General features: G+C 44.9%; 1 protein-coding gene across 1 annotated transcript; it reads right to left on the minus strand.

Annotated features, from left to right (window-relative positions):
- Positions 1-391: 391 nt before the first annotated feature.
- Positions 392-26,978, minus strand: LOC141984547 (calpain-14-like). Its single transcript, XM_074947622.1, has 21 exons — positions 26,742-26,978; positions 23,896-23,965; positions 22,657-22,775; positions 21,911-22,047; positions 20,522-20,696; positions 19,863-19,928; positions 18,133-18,218; positions 16,219-16,293; positions 15,371-15,534; positions 14,510-14,677; positions 13,872-13,879; positions 11,060-11,265; positions 10,387-10,423; positions 9,781-9,843; positions 8,116-8,173; positions 6,210-6,274; positions 5,766-5,834; positions 4,256-4,334; positions 2,736-2,852; positions 2,050-2,105; positions 392-397 (listed from the first exon to the last, which is right to left on the minus strand). Exons 1-21 carry the CDS (start codon positions 26,976-26,978, stop codon positions 392-394), a joined length of 2,061 nt encoding a protein of 686 aa, XP_074803723.1.
- Positions 26,979-27,467: the final 489 nt, after the last annotated feature.

A 27,467-nucleotide genomic window follows, 5' to 3' on the forward strand; every position in this document is an offset into this window, starting at 1 on the left:
TTCCCATCCCCGCTGGCTTCCAGTCCCAGGTCCCTTCCCATCCTGGCTCCTTGCCCAGCCAATCCAGGTCCCCCTCCCCAACTCCTAGTCCCAGATTCCCTCTTCTTCCCACCCCCATCTCCTGTCCCCACCTATAATATAGAGGGCCAAATTCAGATCTCAAATCCACACAAATTCCCGCTATTTAGACAAAGCAAGTGTAGAATTAGACCTCACCTGTGGGTATCTACGTCATCTATAACAAATGCTCAGACTGCTCCATGTACACAAATTCTTCTACTAAGTTGGAAAATAATCCTTAGAATGCTGTTATTGCACCAAACAGTCTTTTACTGTCCTTTTCAATCTGTAACTGGAAGTTATTACCCACCTTAATTATATAAGCAACGTCTTAGCCCTAAACAACAAACAAGGGGGCCAGATCATCAACTGGCATAATCAGCATAGGTCCACTGACTTCAATTTCCACCTGCGGATCTGGCCCTAAAGCTTAGACTTCAGCTTCCAAACTCTTTGATAGTTTTCAGTGATTCTTTTTATACCTGGAGGGAGGAAGGGACCTGGATTACATTTGCCTGGAGAGGTTGTGGAATTTGATTGTGTTTGTGTCTTTAGAGCATAAGCCATTTGGGGCAGGGATCGTCTCCTTTCTAGGTTTGTCCATCGCCCAGCACAGTGTGGCCCCAATCCTAACTGGATGGAGCCTTTGGGAATTACCATAATATACATATCTATTACTAAAAACAGTGTCCAACTACATTCAACCTTAAAACTATGGGGAGCCTTACAGATTCAGGGCATCCAATAAGGGACTTTTCATCCTGGTAGCTTCGCTAGTTATAAGAACTGTGTGTCCCAGCTTGCAATCCCCTGGTCTCTCAGTGAATCCACAACTCTGTAGTCCCCCCGGCTGATTCTTAGAGGTGTCTGAAATGATGTATTAAAAATAAAAGCCGATCTTCATTTCACTGCATCTCAGGTCTTTAGATCCAATCTATTCATAAAAGTAGATCCTCATGGGATAAAATCTATCCATATGGAAAGAGCTTGATCCAGCAACCTGTATTCACTTCAGTTGTCCTAATGCACGTAAGCCACTCCACTGGCTGACCTGGTACTGCTCACAGGAGTAGGGATTGCAGGATTGGCCCAAAGCAACCAGCATGTATAACAAGTTGATAAGGAACAGCCCTCCATGTCCTGGGAGGGGCCAGTGTGTCTAAGTCCAACTCATTCCTCCTCCGCTGCTTTGCTTTAGGAATAGAGAGTCATCATCATCCACTGTAAAATAAACAGGGAAAGTGGGTTGAACTAGCACATCCAACTGGACTTCAGTAAGATTCACAATGGAGTAGGACGGTTGTGGGTTCTCTCTCTGTGGCGACACAGTATAAGGACCTCCCATGTGGTCCAATCCTGCTCACATTAGAGTCAATGGGGGCTTTACCATTGACTACAGTGGGATCACAATTAGGCCCACAGAGCAGGAACTAAGATCTGTGCTCTTCAGATCCCAGAACACATGACCTGTCTCCAGGGTGCAAGAGAAGCAGCTCCATTACTGTCAGGAGCCTACGAACACTGGAGCATGTGTAGTATAGATTCCATCCAGCAGCAGATCGTGATGTGACCACATACACACATCCAAGCCATTGGCTACATTTTATATCCCCAATTAGCCCTCCAAGAAAGTATGATCTCTTGCATTTTATTGGTGGGCAGATGATCTTGTGGCAAATGCAAAAGTTTGGGACTCCAGTGTTCTCAGCATTAATTGCTGTGTGACTGTAGGCGCTCCGTGCCTCAGTTTCCCCCCATGTATAAAATGGGGATAACTAACACTTCTCTACCTCACATCGGTGTTGTGAGGCCTGGTTAATGATTGTAGCATTTTACAGTCACTATGCACAGGTGCAAAAGACCATGCACACAGGTGCATGGCAGTGCTGATTCAGGCCCTGTTGTTCTAATAAGCCCTTTACTACAGCAGGCAAAGAGGTCTAAGGCATGGAGCTGTATTTCAGGGAACGGGCAAGTGCATGGCCTTACCTCAGATTCCTGGAGATATATCCCTTTGCCATCTTTAGTTAAGTTCTGAAAGGCCTCTGTGAAGAAATAGAATGAGGGAAATGAATTTGATGGCCAACAGGGACAAGGACAACTCAGACTCGCCAGCCCAGGAGTGAACTGAAATGCAGAGCCTCTAGCAGATCTAGGGGGACCCCACCCTGTCCAGCACAGTTCAAAATGCCTGTGTGGGGCATAAGGGACATTCGCCAGTGACATGTGGGGCGGAGTATGAGCTGCTTCATGCTGCTGTGATCATTTGAGCCCTGGGGAGATCAGGACAGTTCCCTCTCTATGGCAGCTCTGGCTGGGACATATCACAGGTCCTCCTGCTTCCTGCATAATAGGAACATCTCTTATTCCCTTAACTCCTTGCACAAGCAAACACTGCAGTATCAGATACAAGACCTGCTCTCTCCACAGAGCCAAACCTCTCCAGGTTGCCTGGCCTAGGAGTCTGGGAAAGAGGCTGAGGGCTTGATTCTCCTCTAATTCACTCCATTGACTTCAGTGGGGTTACTCTTGCTCTACACTAGTTTACATGAGAAGAGAACCAAGCCCCATATCTTGGACCTTGCAGCCCCGGGGACTGAGCTGAATGGCTTTGTAAGGGGCCCCAGACTTGCTCTGGAGTCCAGCATCAGTGACATGCTGAGTAACATCCATACCCCCCATGATCTCCACTCGCAGCATGAAGCTGACGAAGCTCTCAAAGCTGATTTTCAGGTCAGGGTTGCCGTATCTGATCGCCATTAGGTTACAGACTTGGTTGCTGAGCGAAATCCCTACAGAAAGGAAGAAAGGGAATGATAGGGCACCTCGCAGCCATCCAGAGCATCACAGGATAACTGCAAAACTAACAGAACATTACCCTATTCCAGCGTCTTTCATGTGAGGATCTCAAAGTCCTTGATAGACATTAACTATGCCTCAAATGAGGGACTGACCTAAACCAGGCCCCCAGATCCAAATGCCATCCCCAAACTTTGAGTAGCTCAAAATCTGGATCATCTCTACTCACAATATCCATGGGAGGTAGGGCAAGTAATATAACAGTTCCTTCTACCCGCCACTGCAATGCAGCCACCTCTGGGGTAAGTCAAAGAACCTGCTTAGCAGCAATATAAGACAAGAGTTTAGGAAAAGAGGTGAAGAAGAATATCTGGCTGAAACTAGTGGGGAAAATTATCCAGACCCTGAAAATGGTGTGGGGATCTCTCTCCAAGTCCATGTGGTTGTTTTTTTGTCTCACAAATAAATCCAGGTGAATTCATCCCAAATGTCCTTCAGAATTTGTGCCTGGAAAGCACAACTCATGATTTAATGTAATGGCAATACCTGGATTTGGAGGTTATCTTTCACCTCTTTATTATAGCCACAGTTTTGAATGTTACCAAGCAAAATGACTTTAATTAACCAGATGGAGGCAAAAACTGCCAATAAATCATGAGCATTTAAAAGCCCTGATCCTTAAAAGAACTGTGAGAGTGAATCCTTTCTCCCATGCAGAGCCTCACTGAAGTCGGTGGGGCTCTGCCCAAATGCAGAGGTCCACCTGTGTAGTTCTCCTGGCAGGATCGGGGCAAAGATCTTAAAGTAATGAAGTCTGACATTGCTACTGCTTGTGTGCTTGTCTAGCTGACATAGAGGGCCAGATCCTCAGCTGCTGTAAATCAGTATTAGCACCACTGACTTTGATGGGGCTGTACTGATTTGTACCAGTTCAGGATCTGCCCTCCCACCCCCACACACAACCAATCGGTTAAGGTGAAGTTAGTTATGACTCTGTGGCGATCATATAGGTTCAAAATAGGGCTTATAACGGAGAGTTAACTTTGGAGTGGTTGCCTTCCTACCCTAGTAGAGAGCTGTCAGTGAGACGTGGATATACTGTACACGAAGCTAAAGTGAAACTTCACGCTGCAAATCACTTTCAGAAGCCAAGGTCTGGGGTCCTTGCAACACTGATAAAGTATCCTTAACCTGACTGCTGGGACAGTGGTTGGGAGAGAAGCTAGAGGGAGTAGCAGAAGTAGCTACCATCAAGGGGAAGAGGGGGTTGTGTGTTGTTTGCCCCTCTTACTGGCATTTGGTACAGTCTTCTAGTTCTTTCCCAGTCTGGGGGATTTTCCAGGCTTTTATGAGGATGTGGTTACTTGCCAAAAGTCAGTGGCCTTTTGGTGCTCACCTGTCTCCTGCACAGCTGCATGCAATTCCACTAAATCCAGACTTCCTGATCTATCAACATCTTTCTTCTGGAAAACTTCCTGTTTTAAAAAAAAAAAAAAAAAATCAAACAAGTGAAAGAAACAAAAAGTGATTCTGAGCCTCTTAGAAGGGGAGATCTATTGGTCAGCAGCATTGAAACACAAACCCCACTTCGCTCTGTGTGGGGCTCATCAACGTGGAGGAGTCAAAGCAATTCATTACTTATACTTAGTGGTAGTAATAATAATATAGGAAAGGAGTAGATTTTTCCACCTGGTGGGAAACCAGGAATCTCTAGTAACTTCCTCTGCAAAGCATCCGCAGAGTTGGGAGTTGTAGCTGGAAAAGTTACAGGCCAAAAGTCTGTCCTATTTACAATCTGACTCCAGTGGGATTTCACAGGGGCTAAAGTCAGTGCAGAATTTGGTCCCAAGAAATCTGTTTGCAATGTGTGGAGGAAGCATCTATTCAGGGGTACGGTGTTCCCACACGCAAGAATATGCCCTGACTAAAGTTCACAGGGTCCAGAGTTCTGATCCCAGATGAACCAGTGACTCACAATGGAACCTTTCCCTAAATCAGTTGGGGCTAGATCCATGAAGGGACTTAGGCGTTGCAATGCCTAACTTCTAGTGCTCTGCTGCCAGGTGGAATTCACAGCCCTGAGTTGGATGCCCAGGCTCTCTATACCAATGAACAGAGAGAGAGTTAGGCGCCTAAGAATGGGATTCTCAGAAGCCAGCAAGCTGAGTGGAGAGTTGCCTAAACTAGCCAACAGTAAATGCTGGGGAGAGGAGTGAGGCCTCAACCCTGCCCCCAAGAGTAGTTTGGAGCATAACTCTGGGCCAGAGAGAGGTGCCTATATCTGCTCACGATCCACAGCCATAAATGCTCTCCTGCAGTTGGATGCCTCAATTCCTTTAGAATTGGTAAGGCAACCCCCATCTTTTCATGTACTCTGTATATATATCTTCCTACTGTATTTTCCACTTCATGCATCTGATGAAGTGGGGTTTAGCCCTCAAAAGCTTATGCCCCAATAAATTGGTTAGCCTCTAAGGTGCCACAAGGGCTCCTCGTTGTTTTTGCTGATACAGACTAACACGGCTGCCACTCTGAAATCAATCCCTTTGTGGATCCTAGCCCATGACCTTCTTGTGCGTCAGTCACAGACAGCAGGTCAATTGGGTTGAAAAGCAGGCACCTCTGCGAAAACAGATGCTGCACCAGCACTGATCTTTCCTGGGTACACACCTCTTACAAAGGTGTATCTCCATTCTCGCTGGATCCTCCCTCACCTCCGGTGACTGCCCTGCTTAAGACTATGTATTTCCCTGTGTCTTGACAAGCAGGCAGCTTTTCCATCCAGTCCACATCCTCGTGAGTCTTCATAGCTACCCAGAGATCAGACTGGTTTCTTGGGATTTAACTGGTTCCTAGCCAACACCGATTGAGAAGTACACAGGGAGGCAAGTAAAATATTTCTGTACCAGATAGAAAAGCAGCCTCTTCCACAGGATCCTGAATTCCTGAATACTCAGTGTGCCAGTGGCATTAAGCTTAGTGGAGGAGTTAAGGTCGATGATGTCTTGGTAAAGGGTCAGAGACTCCAAAATTGGGGGGAAAAAACCAAAAAACAAAGAACAGTCAGTCAATATAATTTTATGAATTCTGTGAAGTTCTCCCTTCACTATGGACCTGAAATCAATGAGAGTTTTGCTACTGGTTTCAATGAGAGCACAATCTGGCTCTTTACAAAACAAATCCCATTTCTTCCTGACTGAATTGTTGTTATTGGGAGTTAGGAAATCAGTGAGCAGGGAAATGCCCCGATGGTATAGAAATCACAGTGTAAGTCCCGCCCCCATGGAGAATAAAGCTCAGGTAAGGTATTAGGTGCGTCAAATAAATATACAGCCCAAGCTAAAGGATACGTCCAGCAGTGCCAGGATACCTTGGCAGGCATCCAGACTAAATCTCAGACGAAAGCTCTGGAGATCTGGAAAAGAGAGGACTGTTATGGTGAATAATTGAACACTGCTCAGTAAAATAGACCTCAGGGTCCTGAACCTGCTGCCCTCGAAACTCAGTGGCAAAACTGCCATTCATTTCACTGGGGATAGGATTGGGCCCCCCCAAACCTTTTGTGACACTGTTCCTCTCATTTACAAGTTACATCACTTGTGATTCAACCTGGGCAAGGCAAAAATGTAAGACAGTGGGCCAGATTCCACTTTCAGCTGCATGGGTGTAATTCCCATGGAAGCCAATGGGAGCTCCCTGCGGCCATGTGATGAAGAGCATTATGACCCATTACCTGTAGCTAACACCGGAAATAGCAGTTAAAGAGCACCCCAAATTGTAATCCCAAATGCGATTTACTGGGTGACCTGGAGCAGTCACTCAATCTCCTTAGGCCTAATTCATCTGTGGTGCAGCTTCTCTGGCCACAATGAATTGAAACACTGGTGCTTAGTGTCTCTCTCTCTCTCTCTCTCACACAGACAGGCAGCTTTTAAACTCACAAGCATAATTGAAAACCTAATTCTGAGCATTCCTGGGCCATACACGAGTTACATGAAAAGAAACAGAAAGAAACTAATCTTGTTGCAACTCATGATTATAGATTGCCTGTTTGCTTCCACCAAGCAGAAGCCATAACTCACAGATCCCTACTCTACAGAAAGCGAAGATGCTGTAATCTCATTATAGCCCTGTTTATTAAATATGCATCATGCACAGTAAAGTTTTGAAATGAATGTCTTCAAACTGATTGCCTATGAAGAGTAAAGACACTCCACCTCGGTTGGTTAGTTTCCTTACAGATTTCACAACACCCAATGGGTCACTTTCGAAAGATACTGATATGAAGATAAAAAAGCAATCTTCATTCACCCTTGAGAAAATTAAAGGAACTTGCAACCCTTCAGATGTTTTATCTACCCAGGGACAGGTGCACTGAAAGAGACTAGTGCTGGTAAAGCCCATTATTAGAACTGATCAGGAATTCTATTGTCTGCAAATGCCAGTTTGTCAAACCAAAACTTTTTATGGGAAATGGTCACTTTTGACAAATTTTTTTACTTGAAAAATTTTAGGAAAAACAGTTTTGAAATGGTCAAAACTTTTAATTTTGATATTTTCTAACAAAAAATTCTGGTTTTCTAGTTTGAAGTTGGATTGAAGATGAATCACTTGATGCTTACCTGTTCTGTTCATTCCCTCTGAAGCACCTGGCATTGGTCACTGTCGGAAGACAGGACACAGGGCTTGATGGACCATTGGTCTGATGCAGTATGGCCGTTCTTATATTCTTAAGCAACTTTTGTCTTTAATTTAAGCTAATTATGATAAAAAGTCAAAACTGAAACCAAATGTTTCAACTAACTGAATCCTGTTTTTTTCCCCAAACTTTCTGTTTGTGAAAATATCTGAGATTTTGACTTTTCATCCCCATTTCTGAGGGGAAAATTTGTTGAAGTCTCAAAAGTTTGCGGCATGAGAAAGCCATTTCCCAGCCAGTTATACTCATTACTCTCCTGTGCCTACATCACCCTTAATCTGCATAAGTATAAAGGGACTCAGCCAACTTATTGCTCAAACTTGTCAGGCATTGTGTTTTTGGGCCACATCTGTACCAAATCCTGAGAACTGATCCTTGCTGGTTTGGAATCCAATTTGGAACTTAAATTATCAGAAAAGGATCAGACCCAGGGTTTCAAACCAGCTCCTCCACTCCCAGAACTCAGGGAGGGAGTTTGGGAGTTACAGGTCCACTTCAGGCTCATCTCTAACTAGCACCTAATTAATGTTATTAAACTATTATCTCCTAGCACTTACGTGTCCAGACCACGTTATTCAGGATCCTCTGGAGTTGGACAGCGTTTATTTCAGGATGCTAAAGGAGACAAATACTATTGTAATAAATTTCCCCTCCTTGGATTTCCCAGCATGTCCTGTCTTCACTATCTGCCTTTTCAATCCCAGTCCAACTCCCATGGAAAGACACCCATTGACTCTGGGGGTGTTCAATTAGACCTTTAGATTGTTAAAAGCACATTCTCATCTGGTATAAAATGGTCGAAGCTCCACAGACGTTTATGCATTTAGTTATTTTCACCAGCTGAAAATCTGGCCTATTATTTTCAAAAGACTCTCTTTATCTTTTGTGATATCTGTCACATCAAGCACATTGTCAGCAAAGATGGAAAATTTAAAAATATTTCCATTTCAGTTTTCAAAACAGATTTTTTTTTTGTTTTATGAATTTTTCATGGTTTCCAAAAACTGAAATTAAATTTTCTGGAAACTTTTGATTGCTGAAAAACTTTAGTTGCTGAAACCAAAAACTGTTCAAAACACGGAAAACCCCCCTGTGAAAGACAGCTGGAATGAGTGTAGCAAGTATTTACGTGCACACTCATCCAACCAAGGAGTCAAGAAAACACCCCATGACAACAATCAAAAGTTACACATGAAACAAAAATAATTTTGAAAAACCTGGAAAAAAATCTGTTTGTTTTTTTTCCCATGAAAAATAAAGCCTCAAAAAATTTCTAAAATGTTTACAACCGAAAAATTTTGTCAGAACCAAAAAGTTTTTGTGGAAATTTTCATTTGTGAACATACGCTGTTTTTTATGTGAACAAAAAATTATGTGAAAAATTATGCACAAAATTTTGACCAGCTCTAATTCTCAGAGTTAAACAGGGCCTGATCTTCAGGAGAACTGAATAGCTGCAGCTCCAGCTGATATTAGTGGGAACTGCCAGCACTCAGCACCTTTGAAAATCAGCTCCATAATAATAACAACAATCTGTAAGAATAAATATTGATTTTCTACGAGCCAGGCTATTCATCAATCTATTGTGGTCATCTAGTCTGACCTCCTACAGAACACAGGCCAGAGAACTTCCCCAAAATAATTCCTAGAGAAGAGCTTTTAGAAAAACATCCCATCTTGATTTTCCAATTGACAGTGATGGAGAATCCACCACTTTGCTAAATTGTTCCCGTGGTTAATTACTCTCATCATTAAAAAGTTACGCCTTATTTCCTGTCTGAATTTGTCTACCTTCAACTTCTAGCCATTGGATTGTGTTATATCTTTCTCTGTTAGTTTGAAGAGCCCACTATTAATTGTTCCCCATGCATATCAGATGATGGGAGCGGCTTTGCTAATGCCTATGTTAACTTTCTGAGCACATCCAGTGCAAATTAATGGCTTTCAGAAGCCTAAGCAGACCCAACGTGAGCTGAGTGCCGTGAATTTAATGAAGAGTGTTTTTTTCTAACTGGCATGTTTCTCGCCTGCTTACGTATTGCACAACTCCTCGCGTGACATTCACGCTGTACCCTCATGCCGATCTCCTACGCTCCCCACCAGTTTCCAGCACACTCCAGCTGCCAACTGACAACACTCTGACTTTTCTTGGCACAATTGCTCTGGCAGCACAAGCGGCTGGCCTTGCGGCATTTCCTTTGGCAGTTAACGTGTACGCTTACTTGTTCAAAATGCTTATTGAAGAAATCCTCACAAATCTTGCCTTCATGTTTATCAATTATTTCCTTTAGGGTAGAAAAAAGTCAATGTTAACTGAAGAGATAGAAGCAGGAGTATCCAACATACAATCACATTCTTCCCAAATTTCACTGCATTCCCTGTCCTGCCATCACCACTGCAATTACTTGCCCGGCTCCCACTGTGGTTTCAACTTTGCTAGTACATAAAAGGAGAAGAGTGGGAAGGAACACAAGTAAATAAAAGGGAGACCCTCTGCAGGCAGATGGAAAAGAAAGAGTGAGGATGAATTGTGATGATCTCACCAAAAAGAATGGTTTGCACAGCAGTGAAAAAGCCTAAGTGTCTGCTGGTTTGCTTGTCTTGTTCTGGATATTTATACCATGTTCACCTTCATGGTACAAGAGATTCTGTCTATAGAACAAGACGTGGCCTCTCAGTCTTAAAGTGCTGTACCAGGAGGTCTCACATTCCAAACGAACTCAACCCCGCCACATCACTGCCACAGAAGAGCACTGCCACAGGAGAAAAGCCAAAGTCCTGATCTGAAACACAACTTCCAACAGTCCACCTCCCTCGTTCCAACTAACCTTGGAAAGGATGAAACTTGAATTTCCGCCCATTTCACTGCAAATGGAAAACAATGGAAATGTTAGACAGTGTCGCCCTTATCACATGTGATTCTCCACCTGCCAACCAGAATTCCTTCCTCTGCTTCCCACGCAGGGACCCCAACCTGCCCACACACAGCTGCTGTGTCTACAGTAGGGATCTTCCCCACCATTGCAACTCCATTAGTGGAAGCAATAGTGTCAATATGGCTCCAGGCAGCTGCTGGCATTTTAAGCACTACATCAGCTAACGCTGCACAGAACAGGTCTCCTGGATGTGGTGGAAAGAAGGCCAGTGGCTGCTTGGGCCTAGTCTGCACTAGAGCTTTCGCCGTTGCTACCAGCCATGGTGCTGAACCAGTCGTAGCAACGGTGGAAAACGTAAGGGAAAATATCCTAGTGCAGACAAGACCAGTAATCAGTGTCCTGCATCTCCCCATACAGTATGCACAGTGTCCCAAGTGCTCCTAGTTCAACACTAGGATATAGACTAATAGCATTGTTTAAGCTATGGAGCAGGTACTTATCCTAAGCTGCATCCAGCCCAGTAGCAGACAGCACTGACCTATAACTTCACCACCCCGGTGGAAAGGCACAACTATCCCAGGAGCACCAAGAAAACACTACAAGCAAGGGTATGGCATCATCTCACCCAAGGACGTGTTTCCTGGAGAAGACCCGCAGGATGAACTCGGACTCCTGCTGGGGTTCCGCGGTGGAGGGGACGATGACATAGACCCCAGGCTGCAGCCGGAAATCCTGAGTCACTTCCCGTTCATTCAGGAAGAGACGCCTTTGGTTGAGGGAGGGGTTCCTGGCAAAGAACGCTGGCGCCAGCTTTTTGTTGCTTTTGTGGTACTGGCCAGGGAAGAAACAAAGGGAATTCCCGTTGGTTTCAGGTGAAAGTCATGTGGAGAACCCAGGAGGCATGCTTAAAGAAAACCTGCCATAGCACATCCCGTTTCCATAATCCACAAGCAAAGGAGGCAGACAATAGAGATCTAATCAGAGAGCCAAACGACCAATCTCCTTGTCCGTCCTCCTGCCAGATTGTCCTATCGGTACATTCTCATTGTCCCATTTTAAAAATCACCAAGCAATGAGGCTTCCACCCAAGTCCCTCTGCAGCATGCTCAGATCTCACTAGAAACAGCGGCCCAGAACTTGACTGGGGGGATGGGGCAAGAGTGGCCTTAGGCCACCTTTGCACCCTTCTGATTCTGGGCTGCTGCAGGGGTCATTTCAGCCTCCAGTGAAAGGTATAACAGCCAGGAGCTGCCCTAAGCTCCAGCAGCCTTCTGAGCACTGCACTACCCACAGCAGCACAGAATGCCCTAGGTTGATGGCTACATCCTCAGCTTTTTCCTCATGCTCTCCAGCTCTGCCCTGGCATGCCCCATGCACAAGAGGTTTTGTTTTTTGTTTTGTTTTTTTGCGCGGTGGGTCATGGATTTCTAGGGTCACCTGTCGTGGTGGTCCTACACTGTGTCTGCACCAGGACAAAGTGCTCCAGAACCTTAGTGGGGTGAGGGGAGAATTCCACCTTAAGTCTTTGCTACAGCTTCCAGGCCTCCATGTGTGTGTGTATCCCCGATACTCCAGGTCCTACTCAAGGGTGCAGCACTCTTTGCTCTTACAAATGGTTTTTATTCCGCAGGCCAAAATACTGCAGCCTCCTTACATGGGCTGTGCCTCAAAACGGCTCAGATGTTTCACTCTCTTGCAGAATTATGGAGTTCCTATTCTTCTCCCTTTGTCCATATTTCTCTCATGCTAATGCAGCAATTTCATCTAGGGGGGCATGGGGCTGCCTCTTACCATGCATCTTATATTACATTCATAGCTTTTATGCCTCTGTCAATACCGTGAATCACTGTAGTTCCAATTCCAAAAACTGTCTCAGTTTTACATCTCTCAGCATTAATCTCGGTGTTAGATACAAACCTGAAACTCAACTCCGAGCCACCACCAGCCCTGGTCTCCCCATTAGCATGCATGCAGCACAGACAGTGCTGTAGTGTTCTCCTAATCTGGGTCAAGCCCATTTGTGCTGGCAAATTTAATCTCACTTGTATTCCTAATGGTGCCCTAACATCCCTAGTTCAGAAAGAGCCCATATCTGAGGCTACTGTTTCTAACACAAGGTAATTAACATTGCAAACATGCTGGAGTGACTGTTTGCTAGAGTTAGTTCTTTACCAGTCCAAGTTCCTGGGGACACTGACTTTGGAAGTGAGTTAAGTGGTAAGCAGGGCAGCAGGTGTAGGATTCCTAGATACAAGATCAGAGCTAGATCCTGCCCTGGCTTATACCTGCTCCAGCCCCTTTCAGATCAAGGGGTGTAAGTCAGGGCAAACTCACTCCTCAGTTTTTAACTCCCAGGAGCCCAGCTCAGGTCCCAAAGTCCCATGAGAAGGGGAAAGGGTTAAGAACATCCTATAAATGTTGGCAAAGCCCAGGTGGCAGAAGACACCTGCAGCCTTTTCCCCAGGAGATCTCCAACAGTGAGCTGGTGGGAGGGTGAGTTACCCTGAGACTCCTCTAACTAATGCTGGGCCCCATCCCAGTCCTTGGCTGATCCCAAGAGTGGGAGGATGACATGTCACCTTTCCCTTCCCCTTGCCCCATCGCTGCTCAGAGCGCAGCTCAGATGCAGCCCAGGAGCAGGGCCTTAATGCTGAATTGAGGTATGCTCCTCCCAACACAGCCCGAGTCATAGCTCTGTATTAACTCATGATTTCTCGTAATGCTTTCTAAAACCTGTATTAAGGCGTTTAGAACTGTTGGTCAAGAAACAAAGGCACTCGCAGCTCCACAGGTGGTGACATAGCATCTGCATTGCCCCCATGTGACTCCAACAGAAGGCAGAGAGGGACTTACCTCTGGGCCCATCTAAAAGGGAAGAAAGAGAGAGAATCCATCAGTCAGGGAGTTCAGAGCCCTTTGGCTCACAGCTAACAGCAAATGTAGTTTAACAACTGGAAGCAGCTCAGGGGATTCAATGGGGCTCCTTAGCTTAAAAAGCCTGGATTCCTCCTTTTGAAAATCTTTCCCAGGCCATCCACAGCCTATTTGCCAGGCTGGGTCAGTAAAGCTTGGGTTGCTGAAACACGTGGCAGCAACAGGACCCTCAGCACTTTCAACAGTCAGCAGGAAGCTCTCTGTGGAAGGGAGTCCCTTGCTAATGTGGCCCACAGGACTTTGGTGCTGCAGCTAGAGGTGCACAGTGCCCCAGCAGGAAATCGGGGAGGCTTTGTACCTGACTGAGGCACAGTGGCCCTAGTTTTCAGAACAGCTGAGCACCCACAACTCCAGCTAAAGTCCACAGGAGCCGGGGCTGCGCAGAATCTCTGATCAGCAGGCTGCACGTTCCCCCGGAGCTGCTGGGAGGACAGAGGAAATAACGCTATGGGCCACACCCCTTCCAAATGTGACGGCTGCCGCATCAGGGATTGAACGGGGACCTCCAGAGCTAAAAGCAGGAGCTGCAACAGCTTGAGCGGAACCTCACCAGCAGTAGCTGTCATTGATTAAAATCCTCTATGGCTGGGGCACAGAGGGGGAACCTATAGCACTCATTCACCAGTGCGTTACACACGCCTGCAACATCACACCCAGGGCCAGCTCCCTGTCCCTCCCCACCCCCTGTGGGGTGATTTTGCCAGTATGGATGGTAGCCTGAGGAGGACTCTGTATCCAGCCTCTGCTCAGGAGGGTCCTAGCCCTTCCCTCAGACCCTGGTGCGCACACACACACACACACACCTGGGCACGGTGAAGCCCAGTACATACTGGGGTAGCTGGAGCTCCTTTACAGCCCTGCAGTTTGACAAAGACTATGCAAACACAGAGCATGTCCTGTGCTTGATGAAAAGCTCAAGGAAAGCCATGTCTGAAGGGGCCCAACCCCATCGATTCAAGAGGAGATTCTTGGATGAATAGGAGCCACATGCAGACAGGGAGGTGAGAACACAGAGCCCACTGGGCTTTGCTGGATATGTAACTCCAAGGATCTGAAGAGCTCTCACTTGGTTTGGAGGGCTAGGAAGTGTCTCACGCTGGGCAGGGCAACCCAGTTACTCTACCACAGATCAGATTTCTACCCACCTTGAAGATGGAAAACCCTATGGAGAGGTGAGGTGCCCGGTTTCGGTGTTTGCTGCTGGGTTTCTGGATCAGGGACACCAGCACACTGCAGGAACGGAGGGACCTTTTGCTGCCGTCACCCTGCAAAACTTCCAGCCAGTACTGGGGATTCATCCAAAATGTGTCTGAGAAGCAAAACATAAAAACCTTCTGGTCACGTTTTCCATCACACATTTTGTCATTGTGTTTCCACATGATACCTGGCTTCAGGCTGAGTGGGGGAAGCAGTTCATTTATAACCCCCAGAGGCCCCAACCAAAATGAGAGCCCTACTGTGCTAGGTAATACACAAACATATAGTAAGAGAGAGGCCCTGCCATGGAAGGTCTCACAATCTAAGCAGACAAGACAAAGGGTGGGAGGAAGGAAGAATTATTTCCCCTCAGTTTAGTGGCAACTGAATCACAGGGGTACCCACTGCCAGAGGTGTGAGCACATGCAGTTCCCATTGACTTCAACTGGACTAGTGGATGCTCTGCATCTCTGAAAAAATCAAATATTAAGCAGCTTGCTCAAGTCACAGAGTCAGGAATTGAAACCACCTCTTCTAAGTGCCACAATAGGCCCATAAGCACCAGACCATCCTAAGGAAACAACCTGATTTCAGTGGTAATGGAGAATAAGCTGGCTCCCTTACTTGTTCATTGCCACACTTTCTAACCTTTTTAAAAAGATGTCAAATTTTGCTCACAACAGGGTAACATTGGGCTTTGGGTCTTGAGGCAAATTTTGCTTTGCTTGAACAAATTCCGTTCTTTACTATTTACATAGAAAAGTCTAAATCCGGATCCCTTAAAGTGCACCCAAGCACCGTTCACCTTTGTAGGGCCTCATCCTGCCGCCTGCCGTGCTCCCTTTGACCCATCTCCCAATCTGCAGAGAATACATCCACTTCTTCCCATCTTCCTGGCTCATCAGGTCGGGAGTTAATTTACAGATCATCAGATCTACAAAGTGGGTCTTAAAATCTTGCAGAGACATCCTGTGAAAAGACCGCCACAAGATGCTAGTCAGCAGCCAATCCGTGGTTAAAAAGTAGAGGCTGGATATTCCCAGCACTGCCCCATTCTGTGTTACTTATGGTAATCCCTACATATTATTAGCTGGTAAAGAAGTTAAGGTTTGCTCCAACAGCAACATGCAAGTGGTGAATGCATCACTAAAGGCCCAACAAAGGACAGCAGCCAAGAGATTATTATGAGAATGCAAGCAAAAGAAAAAGTATAATGAAACCGGCTGCAACATTGCCACCTGGTGGCAAAAATCTATGGGAATGGGAAGCAGTTGAACAAACACTGTCTGCCTGACCAAAGCTTTGTCTGGGTTTGTGTTGAAAATATGATAACAAGTAGACTTTAAGGTCAGAAGGGACTGGACAAAGATTCTTCCTCTGCTCTTGAAAGCGCTCTTGACTTCACATAGAAGAGTGCTTGTATCATACAGGCTGTTTCTCATGTCCCTTTCCCACCAGGTGGCAATGTAGCAGCCCCATGTAATTTCTCCCTTTGTTTCGTTAAAAAACAAAAAGCGTTCCAATTATAAAGCATTATGCACATATCTCATCTTAGAGCACAGCAGAGAGACAGCAGATTTAGCTTCAGCATTAGCTGCGGCCTTAGCGCTGGATGAAGGAGGAGAGGAGCTCAGATATTCACAGTTCCATTACCAGAATTCTCCATCATCTTGGTTCCTCCGCAGCAAAATCTTCTCCTTCGGGCTGAGCTGGTCCCAGTTCCCAGAGCTAGGGACAGAAACAAAGCAGCTGATTTTGAAGCAATAACTAAATAAATGCTCCAAATCTATCTTCAAGTTCAAGAAGCTCAATACAGACATCTGCTATAAGATGAGTTCCTGCTGCAACAAATCTCTGGCCCCAAGCAGTTCAGGGTTCACACTAGACGCTGCACTTTGGACACTCAGAATGGCACATCAGAAGCAGGGAGAGAACCTAAATCCCCCTAGACCTAAAGCACAGGCTTGAGCTAAAGGTGAACCTCCATTAGCTGCTAGCCATAGAGGTCCTATGTAAAACAGCTGAGCTGTTCTGATTTTCTCCTGCAGAGAGCACTAATGTTGGATAGCACACTCGCCAGCAGAGCTAGGGGTTGTCCCATTCCATGAGAATTTTTGAGATTTTGAATTTTTTTCCTGCCTTGAAAGAATGAAATGTCAAAATCTGAAAACAAAATGTATATACATTTTTCCTATAAATTCACGTATATTTCTAAAGAAAGTCATTTTGACCTGAAAAATTGAACTTTTTCATTTTGAAAATATCAAAATGGAACATTTCAACAATTTAGAAACTTTTTTTTCCCCCATTTTGTTTTTTTAAATGGGAAGTTCATCGAAAAAGGCCCTCTCCTGAAAACAGTTTTGGTTTCAACTAATCAGCATTTTCCAAAGAAAAAACATGTCGGAAAATTCCCAGCCAGCTCTACTGGCCAGTTCATTAGATTATACATGTGGCTTCCAAATGTTTAAAATATAGACCTTGGGTTCTATTTTGTTGGTCAATTCTGTGTCGAAGGACACGTAATCGGAAGAATATTCTGCATCAAGTATCAGAGGCAGCTGGAAGTGATTTACAAGTCAGGCCTACGGTATGCTCTTCATTCTTTCTTCAACGTGGCCGGCTTTTCTGCTGTCATGTGACAGACACAGATCAGAGGAAAGTTACGCTCTCCTCATACAAGGCGAAATCCAGACACCTTCCCTCATAAAACCTGAACAAAGAGGATTTGTGCAAGGAACTAACTGGAGCTGCTGAAGAAGGAATCTGCCCCAACCTAAAATGAGGGTAGGTTGCAGGGCTACCACACAGTCCTTTTGCAGCTGTCACTCCAGCCTCTGAGCTGGAATAGCAGCCACCGTCCCTCTGCGATGGAGGGGCAGTGACTACTGTACTTACTATGCCCTCTGTAGGGGGAAAGGAAGTTCCCAGCCACTACATCCATGTAAACACAGATTCAGTGGCCCTTCCACCACTTCCCTTGCCATCTCTAATTGTGCCTTCCACTTTGTCATACTCAGAGCCAGCCTGACGCCTACTTCCCTGAAGAGCAGGTAGCTCAGACCCTGCCCCACTCTAATCTCAGAATCCCAGAAGTTGCAGTATATAGAAGGTCTTGCCTGATCCACAGACAAAGCGGTGAATGTTCTGATATAGGATATTGGATCACCTTACTATTCTTGCTGTCCTGGGAGCAGCCTCGCTGGTAATCCAAAAACACCTGTGTCTGATGCTAGATCACACACCGCGTTCATCATTTGGCATTATGAAGAACCCCTTTTACATTATGTTTCCTTTGACAAAAAAAAAGCAGAACCAACGTTCTGTTTTAAGTGCTTGGGAGCAGCATGTGTGAAATAACTAAGTTGGTTGAACTGCATTAGCACTGGGTGCTCTAGCAAAATACCTCCATGAACTCATTGCCTTGAAACCAAAGGGTATCTGAAAGCAGCCGCAGCGGTTCCATTGACGCAGATGTCATCAGCACTAATTTATGCCCGCAGGTGGCAGCATCATTTCATCCACCCAAACCCCTCCTCAGCACTAGCCCTTCCCGGTTTCACTCACCTATCGCTCCAGTCTCCTTTCCATTCAGTTTTCCCCCATGGATTTCTCAGTCGCACTAAATTTTCCGGTCCATATTTGCAAGTCACCTGCACAAAACAAACAACATTGAATTTACCAGGGTCTCTGCAGCCTTTGTCTGGTTTACATTTGCATAACATGCCATGGTGACTCCTCTCCTTTTACTGATGTCAACCAGTGTGATGATAACGGTGCTCCCGCTATTCTTTTCAATGACTCTGCTCAATGCGGACCTCTGAAATGAGGCAGGGAGTGATTAAGTGTCTTGCCCAAGGTCACGCAGAAAGTCTGTGGCTGAGCCAGGAATAGAGCCCAAAGCTCCTGAGTCCTAGTCCAGGGTCTTAACAATAAAACCATCCTCACATGCCAACATCTGTGTAACTCCCTAGCAATCAACCTGGAGTCGTGCCCACATATCCGAGGGCAGGACAGGGCCATGAAGACTAATTCTGTCAGTAGGACTAATAATCCAAGGCAGCCTAGAACATTGCTACAAGAATCTTAATTGTAGCACTTCCTGAATTTGAATGTAACTGGGGGAAATGGGGAGCGGGGGTGGCATTGTGCCTGGTCTAGGGGGCAGAGAGAGGGTGGAAGGAGGTTTCCTCTCGCCTCACTCGCCTTCTTGTGTCCTTGTGCAGGTACCAGGCACAGCAGCCGTGCTTGTGATCCCCTGCATGCAAAGACTGTTTCAAGGCAAGTGCTACTGCTGGTAGCCTCCCCAGAGGCGACAGGGCTATGGTCCCCGGGCACTAGGCATGCTGGAGTCAGGCACTCTGCACCTGGTGAATGGGATTCTGACTGAGCCTTTTCACCTCTCCTTGCAAAGGCACCTCACATCAGCAACGGCCTATCGCTGTTGTAACAGACGGCCGTTTGGTGGCCTGGGTGAACTGAGTCTCAGACCACTACCAGAACTGGCTCCCATCTCAGCAAAGACACCAAGGAATAAATGGGGGCCAGGGTGGTTAACTCCTCTTTACCAGCAGAGGTTGAACCTTTGGGTCAGGGGTGAGCCCAATCAGCGGGGTGGGGTGAGGCCTGAGGACACTTGCCCCCCTGACTGTGCACCTGCTAATGAATAAATAGGATGCTGATCACTGAGATCCACCATCTGACCAAAGTAGCCACCATCTCTTCAAACTCCTTAGTGGAACAGTGGGCACTGTCTGGGGTTCTGTGCTTTGTGTCCCCATCCAGTTTCTTCATTTTAAACCTATGCCCCCACATTCCTATTCTTGGTTTTCATTTTCTGTCCCATGCATTCAGATGGCTTCTGGGCTCTGTGGCCCCTCACTCAGTTGCATGGCTGTCCTAGGTTGGCTTAGGCCCACCTGCCCAGAATTCAAATAGGCCAGCCCCTTTCACTTTAAGATAAAGGGAATTTAGACCAGTTGGCTTTGCATGCTCTTGTAGGTTATACTGTCAGCAGAGCCCATGAGTCAATTACAGCCGGAGATTTACACTGAGGCCGAGCCAGTGTCCCCTATGTTTTATTCCTGCGGGTAAAAAGAATGCAGTTTTGAAAGGAAACCTGCCTGAAGCACTCCTCATTTTCAAGCCACCCTGACATCACTTAAAAGGGAGTGGACGGCACATGAGGCTCCCCAACACGGCACACAGCCAGCTCTTGGTCTGACCCAAGGCTGCACCAGGGAATGCTGCTGGCATTGGAGACAAGTCTGGAGCTAGAGAACCAGCGTTGTCCTTACCTTTCTAATACCAGTGATTGTGTAGGCATGGCCAGCCACCAGCCCATTCTCTAGGACCCTTGCTGTCTGCATACAGGGAAGAAAAAGAGAAAAAACTGCAATAAATGTATTAATAAAGCAACAGCTAAGCCCAATGCTGCCCTCAGTTCTGTGGATGAAGCTCCCAGTGGAGACAATGGGAGCTACACTTGTGTACATGAAGATCGAATTTGGCCCAGTGCAACTACAGACTGGCTCCAGCTGCAAAATTCTGATCTGGGCTCCCAATGCCGCCCCGTCTGCAGGGCATTTAGAATGGGGGTTTTAGCTGAGCCCATTACAAAGACAAGGGCCATTTGCAAATCTCAAGACGTAGGTTTGCAGTTCAGCTCCACTCCCAGCCCCAAAGCCCAGCCCCATCTCTGATTGTAAGAAATGTGGAACACCAAGGGCAGTTTAGAAAAGGCATGCAAAGCTTTAAAAGAAATCTGATTTTTAAATAAAAAATTTGAACCATGCTAATGTGCATCATCCTAGATACCACAGGGATGGCAGCTATTGACAAATGAGAGAGAGATCTGTATAATAAACTGCTGCTCAGCTTGCTGGAGGGAAATTTCCCAGGAAAGATGTTGCTGGTGTTAGCCTATCCATCCATTTGACATCAGACTGGGCCTCACCCCTAAATGTGTCTGGCAACCCATGAGAGATCTGCTGTAGGTTGCTCTTGTCAGTATATCCCATAGATCAGGAGGAGCCTCTGCCAGTTTTATAGTCATATTAACTCCGCCTGTAAAATCCACCAGTGCTTCCGACACTTGTCCAATCTGCAGATCTTCATAGGAGCCATAGAGCCTAGCAAGAGAGATATCAGTTTATCTGCTATTAATTTGTAGTACAAACATATATAATAGGGATGGAGTGATACTAGAGAGAGGCAAACCCCACGATGGGCTTGCAAAACCAAAGTGAAGGTTGAAATCCATGCTTCATTTTATATGAATCCTCAACATTCAGGAGGAGGGGAATACAGATAATTGATTTCAGGTTTGGAAGGGACTTCTGGTTTCCTCTATTTCTAGTCTAAGCCCCTTCACTAAAAAGTATTGAAAGGATGTCCTACAGTATTCCTTTCGTAATCATATCTTAGCTAGTTTCTTCTGAATATCTACTGTATCTTAAGACTTTAGTCCACTGTCTGATTTTCCTCACCATTAACATATTATTTCAGAATAGCAAAGCAAAATGGAATCTTCTCAAATTTTAGCTAGTCTCTCATTGACAGAAGGCTAGAGTCCAGTGAAATTAATTAATTTTCCCTCTTTCATATTGTCTCCCTTCTAATATTTATTTAGAATTCTCTCCCATTCTTGGGGTCGTTTTTCAGACCAAATACATTAAGTTCCTTCAGTGTCTCCTTGTAAGATTATGAAGGTCATGTATCACCTAATTTACTCTTCTCAGCGCTGTGTCTTTCTTAGCGTTGATGAATGGAGCTGGATTAACAGCCCCGGAGAGTGGGACTGAAGTGTTCAAACGTGACTTTGTGGAGTGGTTCAAAGTGAGTCCTTCAATTTTTGGGTGCCCAACTGGAGGCATCTTAAAAGGGCCTGATATTTAGAGGGTGGCTGCTCAGCCCTATCTGAAAATGAGGCCCCTCTAAGGTGTTTCAACTTGGATAGTCAAAAATGGAGGCACCCCAAATCACCAGTCATTTTTCCAAATCTTGACCTAAAGAACTATACTGAGTCACAGAATAAGCACAATGTTTGCAGTGGCAATGTAAACTTCCCCAGCCCACCAACCATTTCAACCCTACCCTAGAAGAGCCTTCTCCTAGGGTGAGTGTATTTCTGACTCCATGGGCTCCTGTACAAGGGTTCTAACTGGTGCTAATTATCACGGTGGTAGCTTTTAAATTTTTAACGTATGGAGATCAGAACCACACACAATATTCCAGATGTGGCAAATTCTATAAGACCTATTTGTTAGACGGAAAGAACTGCATATGCAGGAGGCAACAAATTGTAGACAGAGATTATCTGCATAAAGCACGACGATTCACTTACTTGGCATATGCCTTCTCCAAAAGGGCTCCCCAGAAGAGATTCTTACAAACGGAGGAGAGAAAAACCAGCTGACCAGCCTCGTTGACTGGCAGTCGGTCATCGACCACCACATCAACCCATTCGCCAAAGTGCCAAAACTGCAAGGGGACAGGAATGAGAAAATATTTCACTGGGAAGTAACCTCATCTTCAACAGTAGAAAAGGACCCATCTATTAGCTATGGGCTGTAACAGGCTGTCAGAGTAACGTGTAACCTGTTAGAGGGTGATGACTCTATTGTGGTCAGTGGGTTCTGCGGCCTCACAGATGCAGCAAGTTTTTATACATGGGTGGGGTAAAGAGAGATGGGAGTAGCTCTCAGGCTAAAAGAGAGACCAAGTGTGTAAAGATTTGGAACAGATGGGTCCTGAGGGCAGCCATGCTGGAGGATGTAGGAGTGGGGAAGACTTAGCCGGGAGTAAGGTAACCATAGGGGCAGCCAAAGCTGGATAGAAGGATTGTGCATAAGCTTTTTATATTCACCAAGAGGGGTGACTTTATTTTGACTCTCTGAGTGTGTCACTTCATTTAAAGGGGGGGTTGGGATGACACCCATTTCCTGACTTGAGTTACCTATTCACTCAGCGCTCACTGAGGGCAACGGGAATTGCACGTGGACTATCTGAGAACACGATTTTAGTCACGGCACCGTCAAGCATAAGGCATGGTTTTTGAGGACATCCAGTGCTAGGGGGAAGAACACTCACCCGGAAATGGAAAATGCCAGCGTACTTCCTATCAAAGCTCTGGTTTTGCGGCATGACCATGGCCAAGATGTCTTGGTGGAACGTCAGCGCTTCCAACGCGGCCAGGAACCAGCAGTTTTCTGTAACAAAAGAATGAGCAAATACACTGGGTGGAATCAAGACAATTATTGCCGTTATTGACAAATATTTTTGAAGGAAGCAGCAGGTTGGGTGCTTTTAAGTTATAACTACACCAAAAAAATTGGGATGAGCTAGATTTGTGTTTTATTAAGTCAAAACAGGTTTAGTGTTGTAACCGTCCTCTCATAGCCTTTTCATTTGGAATGGAGTACAAATTAATTTGGAATTTCACACAAAAAAAGTTTTCAGTGAAAATATTTAGGTTTTCATTGAAAAGAAACAAACCTTTTTTTTTTTTCCTGTTTCAACAACCAGAATTGCCAAAACTTGAAAACTACGAAAATTTGAATTTTTTCCACAGGGAAAAAAATCATTTCCTGACCAGCTCTAACAGTAATGCTCTGCGTTTATTATACTTGTGTCTGAGGATCTCTAAGCACTTTACAAATGTAATGAAGCCTAAGAACATCTGTTACTCTTTTAACCTGGGTAAACTGAAGCATAAATATGGCTTGTCCAACCAGTAAGTCAGTGGTGGAGTTGAGAATAGAGCGTGACAGTTCTGCTCTAACCACTAGACCACACTCCCATTTAGAAGAGTACAAGTCTTCACACACCTTCACTAACTTACCCACCCTTCCTCTTCTCATTTCATAGCAAATGCAAGTCAAGGTTGACACAAAGCCTGCATTGTGCCTACATACATGTATTGCAGTATTCACAGGCCCTTCTGCTGTCTATGTGATATGAAATACATTACATGCTCTAGTGACTAGCCACAGTGATGAAGCTTCTGTTGTTATCATTTACGTAGTAGGCATGGCACTTTATAGACAAGTATGAAGACAAGGTCAGTTCACTTTCCAGCACCAACATTAATAAAAGTCATGTTTATGGCACACAATGGAACTTTCAACTAGTTGGGACACATCTTTGGATCACATCTTAGCCTAGAACTTTAGCTTATTTGTTGAGCATATTATACAATTTCCTAATCCATTTTATGCAGAGCTGGAATGATATTGAAATCAACACCCTTTATATGCAGTCTTACACAGTCAAATTAAGCTTAAATTGCTCTGTGTATAGCTATATATACAAAGAAGAAAGGAGCCTTACCAACCAATCCTTGGCAGAGATCAAGCCGTCTGGCGTTTGCAGTATAAAATATTGGAGTTTTATGCAGCTCCTGGAAGGTACGAGACCGAGAGAGAGAGAGAGAATGTCAAATCATTGCAGTGGTCCTGCAAAACCTTGAGGACTGACTAGCTTCTTCTGAAGCCACTTCACCACTAATGGAGTGAGTTTCTGAGGAGTCAAAGGTCTCTCGGACATTCAATCACATTGCTTCTGGGGGTCTCTACCATGTGTCTAGAAGATGGTGTAGGGAAGTCATCTCACTCCTTCCTGACTAGATCTGGGCTAATCAGGGATTTTTCACTTTGCTGGCAATTATGAAAAGTCAGAAAAAAATTAATTCTGGGTTGATTAAAATGCTTTGTCTCACTTTGAACAATTTGTAAATGTTTTGTGATTTTTTTTAAAAACAATGAGTGGAAACTGAAACCAGAAGTCATTTTGAACTGAAAAACTAAAACGTTTCATTTTGAAAATTTTACAGTGAAACAATGTTTGAAATGAACAATTTGGTGAAACTGACCCAAATTTGCAAAACAACAGTATAGCCAAATCTGCATTTGTCACCAAAAAAAGTGTTTGGGTTGAAAAATTTTACCCAGCTCTATTCCTAACAGGGCTACTCCTGCTGCTGCACAGGTCAGGTATCAGATCCTGTACGGACGCCATGAAATAACTATCCGATTATCACCGAGGCATTGTTTGGGGTTCCAGAGTAAACTGATTTTTAAAGATACATGAGGGATTTTTTCTCCCTTTGCTCCTCTCATAGTATAAATACACAGCAGAGTTGAGATGGTTTCAGTGTCATGCATTTATTAAACTATGCATTTATTACCTTAACATGTTTGGATTTCTTTTAGGTGTAGCCTTAACTTTGCATTTCCTGAGTTTGAAATGCCTGATTTGGAGATCATTAAAACAATCCCTATAAGATTTTTCACTCTTGGGTTCTTGATACGTATATTCAAAGTTAACTTTAAAGTTGTTTCTTGTCTTGAAATTCTAAAATGCTGCTCACTTTTTTACTCTTAGTACTGAGATTCCAATGATGTAATTCACAGCAGAGGCTACCTCCTGTCACGTCTTCAATGGCTATGACTAATAACTGGGCTAGACAATGAAGAAAAAAAACCCGATAGCTGCTGAAGAACTTTCTGAGGCCGTAAAAATTCTGAGTAATAGTTCAGAAAGAAGACGTATTATTACTCTCCAATGCCTCTCCGGGCAAATTCATAAAATAAATGTCAAAATTCTCTTTCACTATTATGATCCACAAATTGCTCAATTTAATTTTCTCACTGTCGTCTTCCCCATGAGAGGTGGCAGAGAAATGCCAAGCACTCAAAAGACACTTAGAGTAATTAAATACTAACCCTTACCTCAGATGAAACTGCTCAGCCTGTACTTAGGCGAACAGTCACAGAGTAGGTCTGCACTGCAATTAAAAACCCGCGGCTGTCAGCAGCGTGGAGATTTCAGAGCAAAAGACCTCAAACCTGTGCAAGTACTTCCAGGGTACACAGGTAGAAATACAAAATGTGGAGGCTTTTCCAGAGCACAGGGCCCACTTTGCTCCATCCATTCAATCCTGCTCTAACCTGCCACTATGTTACTTTATTACTGCACCTATGATGATGAACAGAAAGGTTATATTAGACAGATGGATGGACTGTGGTATATTTTCCTCAATGCATAGACATTCTCTGCATATGTCACTCTCCATCAAATCAAGATGATATTTTACTCAGGGACAGATGAACATTACAAATTCTCCGTAATGTCATGGGCCATAAAAATGTCAAATAAATCTAGCAAGTAGTTCTGGGGCATGAGGGTATGGGGAAATTCTTTTCTACCATAAATCTCCCCACAAATCAGCTCTTCATTAAAACAAAGGAGAACCATAGTCTGTATTTTGGAGTAATGTCCTACAAAATATAGTCAGAAAAAAGAGGGGTCAACATCTTGTCCTTTGATACATGAGCACACATGTCCCAGTGACATTTGAGGGCAGAAGTCCTTTCAATATTAGAAGGACACAACATGTTCCACTTGTGTTCATCTCTGTTTAAAGGGGAATAGTAGACTCAAATCAATACCAACGAAAGTTTGTTAATCAATTAAAACAAACTGCTCTCCCTTCAGCTGTTCCAGGGCAGCTATGAAACTGCAGTTACACCAGCTTCCACATGAATGTAAGGATGTACTGTTACTTTAAATGCCCATCTCTGGTGACTTTAAGGCATAACTAAATGAATACTGTAGACGTGCGGCCACCTCACAACACCCCTGGTGGCCCAAGGGCGGCCCTGCAGGCAGCCTCTCACCTCATTTCCCCTTCTTGGGGCCCCAAATAAATTCCATGTAGGATTTTTCCAGTCAAATCACACCAGCCCTGCTGATTAACTTGAAGTTCAAAACTAGACACAACAGTCTTCCCTCCAGCCTTCAACTGAGTAAAGCCAAAACTCTCCTGGTCTGGTCAAAGTCCTTCCCGTGTTAGCCCCTCTCAAGCTGAAGCAATTCCCCTGACCTCAGGATCTTCCCTGCAGGAGGCTTTTGCTCTCTCTGCAGTCTCACTACAGCCTGCTGAGCTTCCCCCTTGCTGTGGCCACTTTCTCCTCTTTATAGGAAATTGCCTGATTCCCCTCAGGTGGGACTCATTCTGTAACCAGGGTTAACTTGCCCTCGGATCTCCAGCCCAAGGGCAAGCCACCCTGTTTCAAAGACCTATTAATAGGTTGTTCCATGCTAACTCAGACCATTAATGGCTATCCAGTGTAAACAATCCCTCACATAAGAACCATTCACTGAACATCACTTACATGTGGCCTCTTCCACTGTAGCTTTGGGGGCAGTTTCTGCAGCAGTGATCCCATTCCAATGGAAGAAACGTCAGCTGGGAAGTTCTCATCCTTGAACAGGCATTTATTCTTCAAGCATGTCTCCAACAAGGTCTCGTAATTCTGATGAAGAAGTTTGTTGGGCTTTTGGAAGGCTACCCTGCACGAAGGCACCCGTGGCTTTGATTTCCCTCGTCTCAGGAACGAGAGCCAGGCCATGGTGGTGGTAGGAGAAATTCCCAGATATTGATACTTTAGGGGTCTTGTCACTACACACTGCCGGAGGACTCTTTCGACCTTCCTTGTGCAGAAAAGTGTCTCGTTCAGTAGAGTTCCTGGCTGTTAAAGTAATTGTAACAAGCAAGTTTAGTCATAACTGGTTTTTGCATTTTTCAAGAATAACCAGCAGAGAGGGATGAATCTCAAAAGCAGAGTGGGCATCTTACCATCTCTCTAGCATAGGTTCTATCATAGCACCCAACACTGTGGTATCTGAGGCTTCAACTCTGTAGACCTGATCCAACGCACATTGAAGTCAAAGGAAGGACTCTCATTGACTTCAATGGTCATTGAATTAGGCCTTAAATGCAAGACCTTGATAACTAATTTTAAGCAATACACAAGGATATTCTGAGTCTCTCCCCATATTACCTCCCCGGCGCAATAGACTATTCTAAATCCCTTCTAAGACCTTTTCCTATCATGCCA

The sequence above is a fragment of the Natator depressus genome, chromosome 3, assembly GCF_965152275.1.
Source record: "Natator depressus isolate rNatDep1 chromosome 3, rNatDep2.hap1, whole genome shotgun sequence".
NCBI classification, from domain to species: domain Eukaryota; kingdom Metazoa; phylum Chordata; order Testudines; family Cheloniidae; genus Natator; species Natator depressus.

What these genes read in the sequence shown, in the direction of transcription:
- LOC141984547 (XM_074947622.1), bottom strand. Translation starts at nt 26,978, where the DNA reads ATGGCCTGGCTCTCGTTCCTGAGACGAGGGAAATCAAAGCCACGGGTG. An exon ending in CAAGTTTCATCCTTTCCAAG is followed by an intron (nt 9,844 to 10,386) that starts GTTAGTTGGAAC and finishes TCTACCCTAAAG; the next exon opens with GAAATAATTGATAAACATGA. An exon ending in TCAATAAGCATTTTGAACAA is followed by an intron (nt 8,174 to 9,780) that starts GTAAGCGTACAC and finishes TGTCTCCTTTAG; the next exon opens with CATCCTGAAATAAACGCTGT.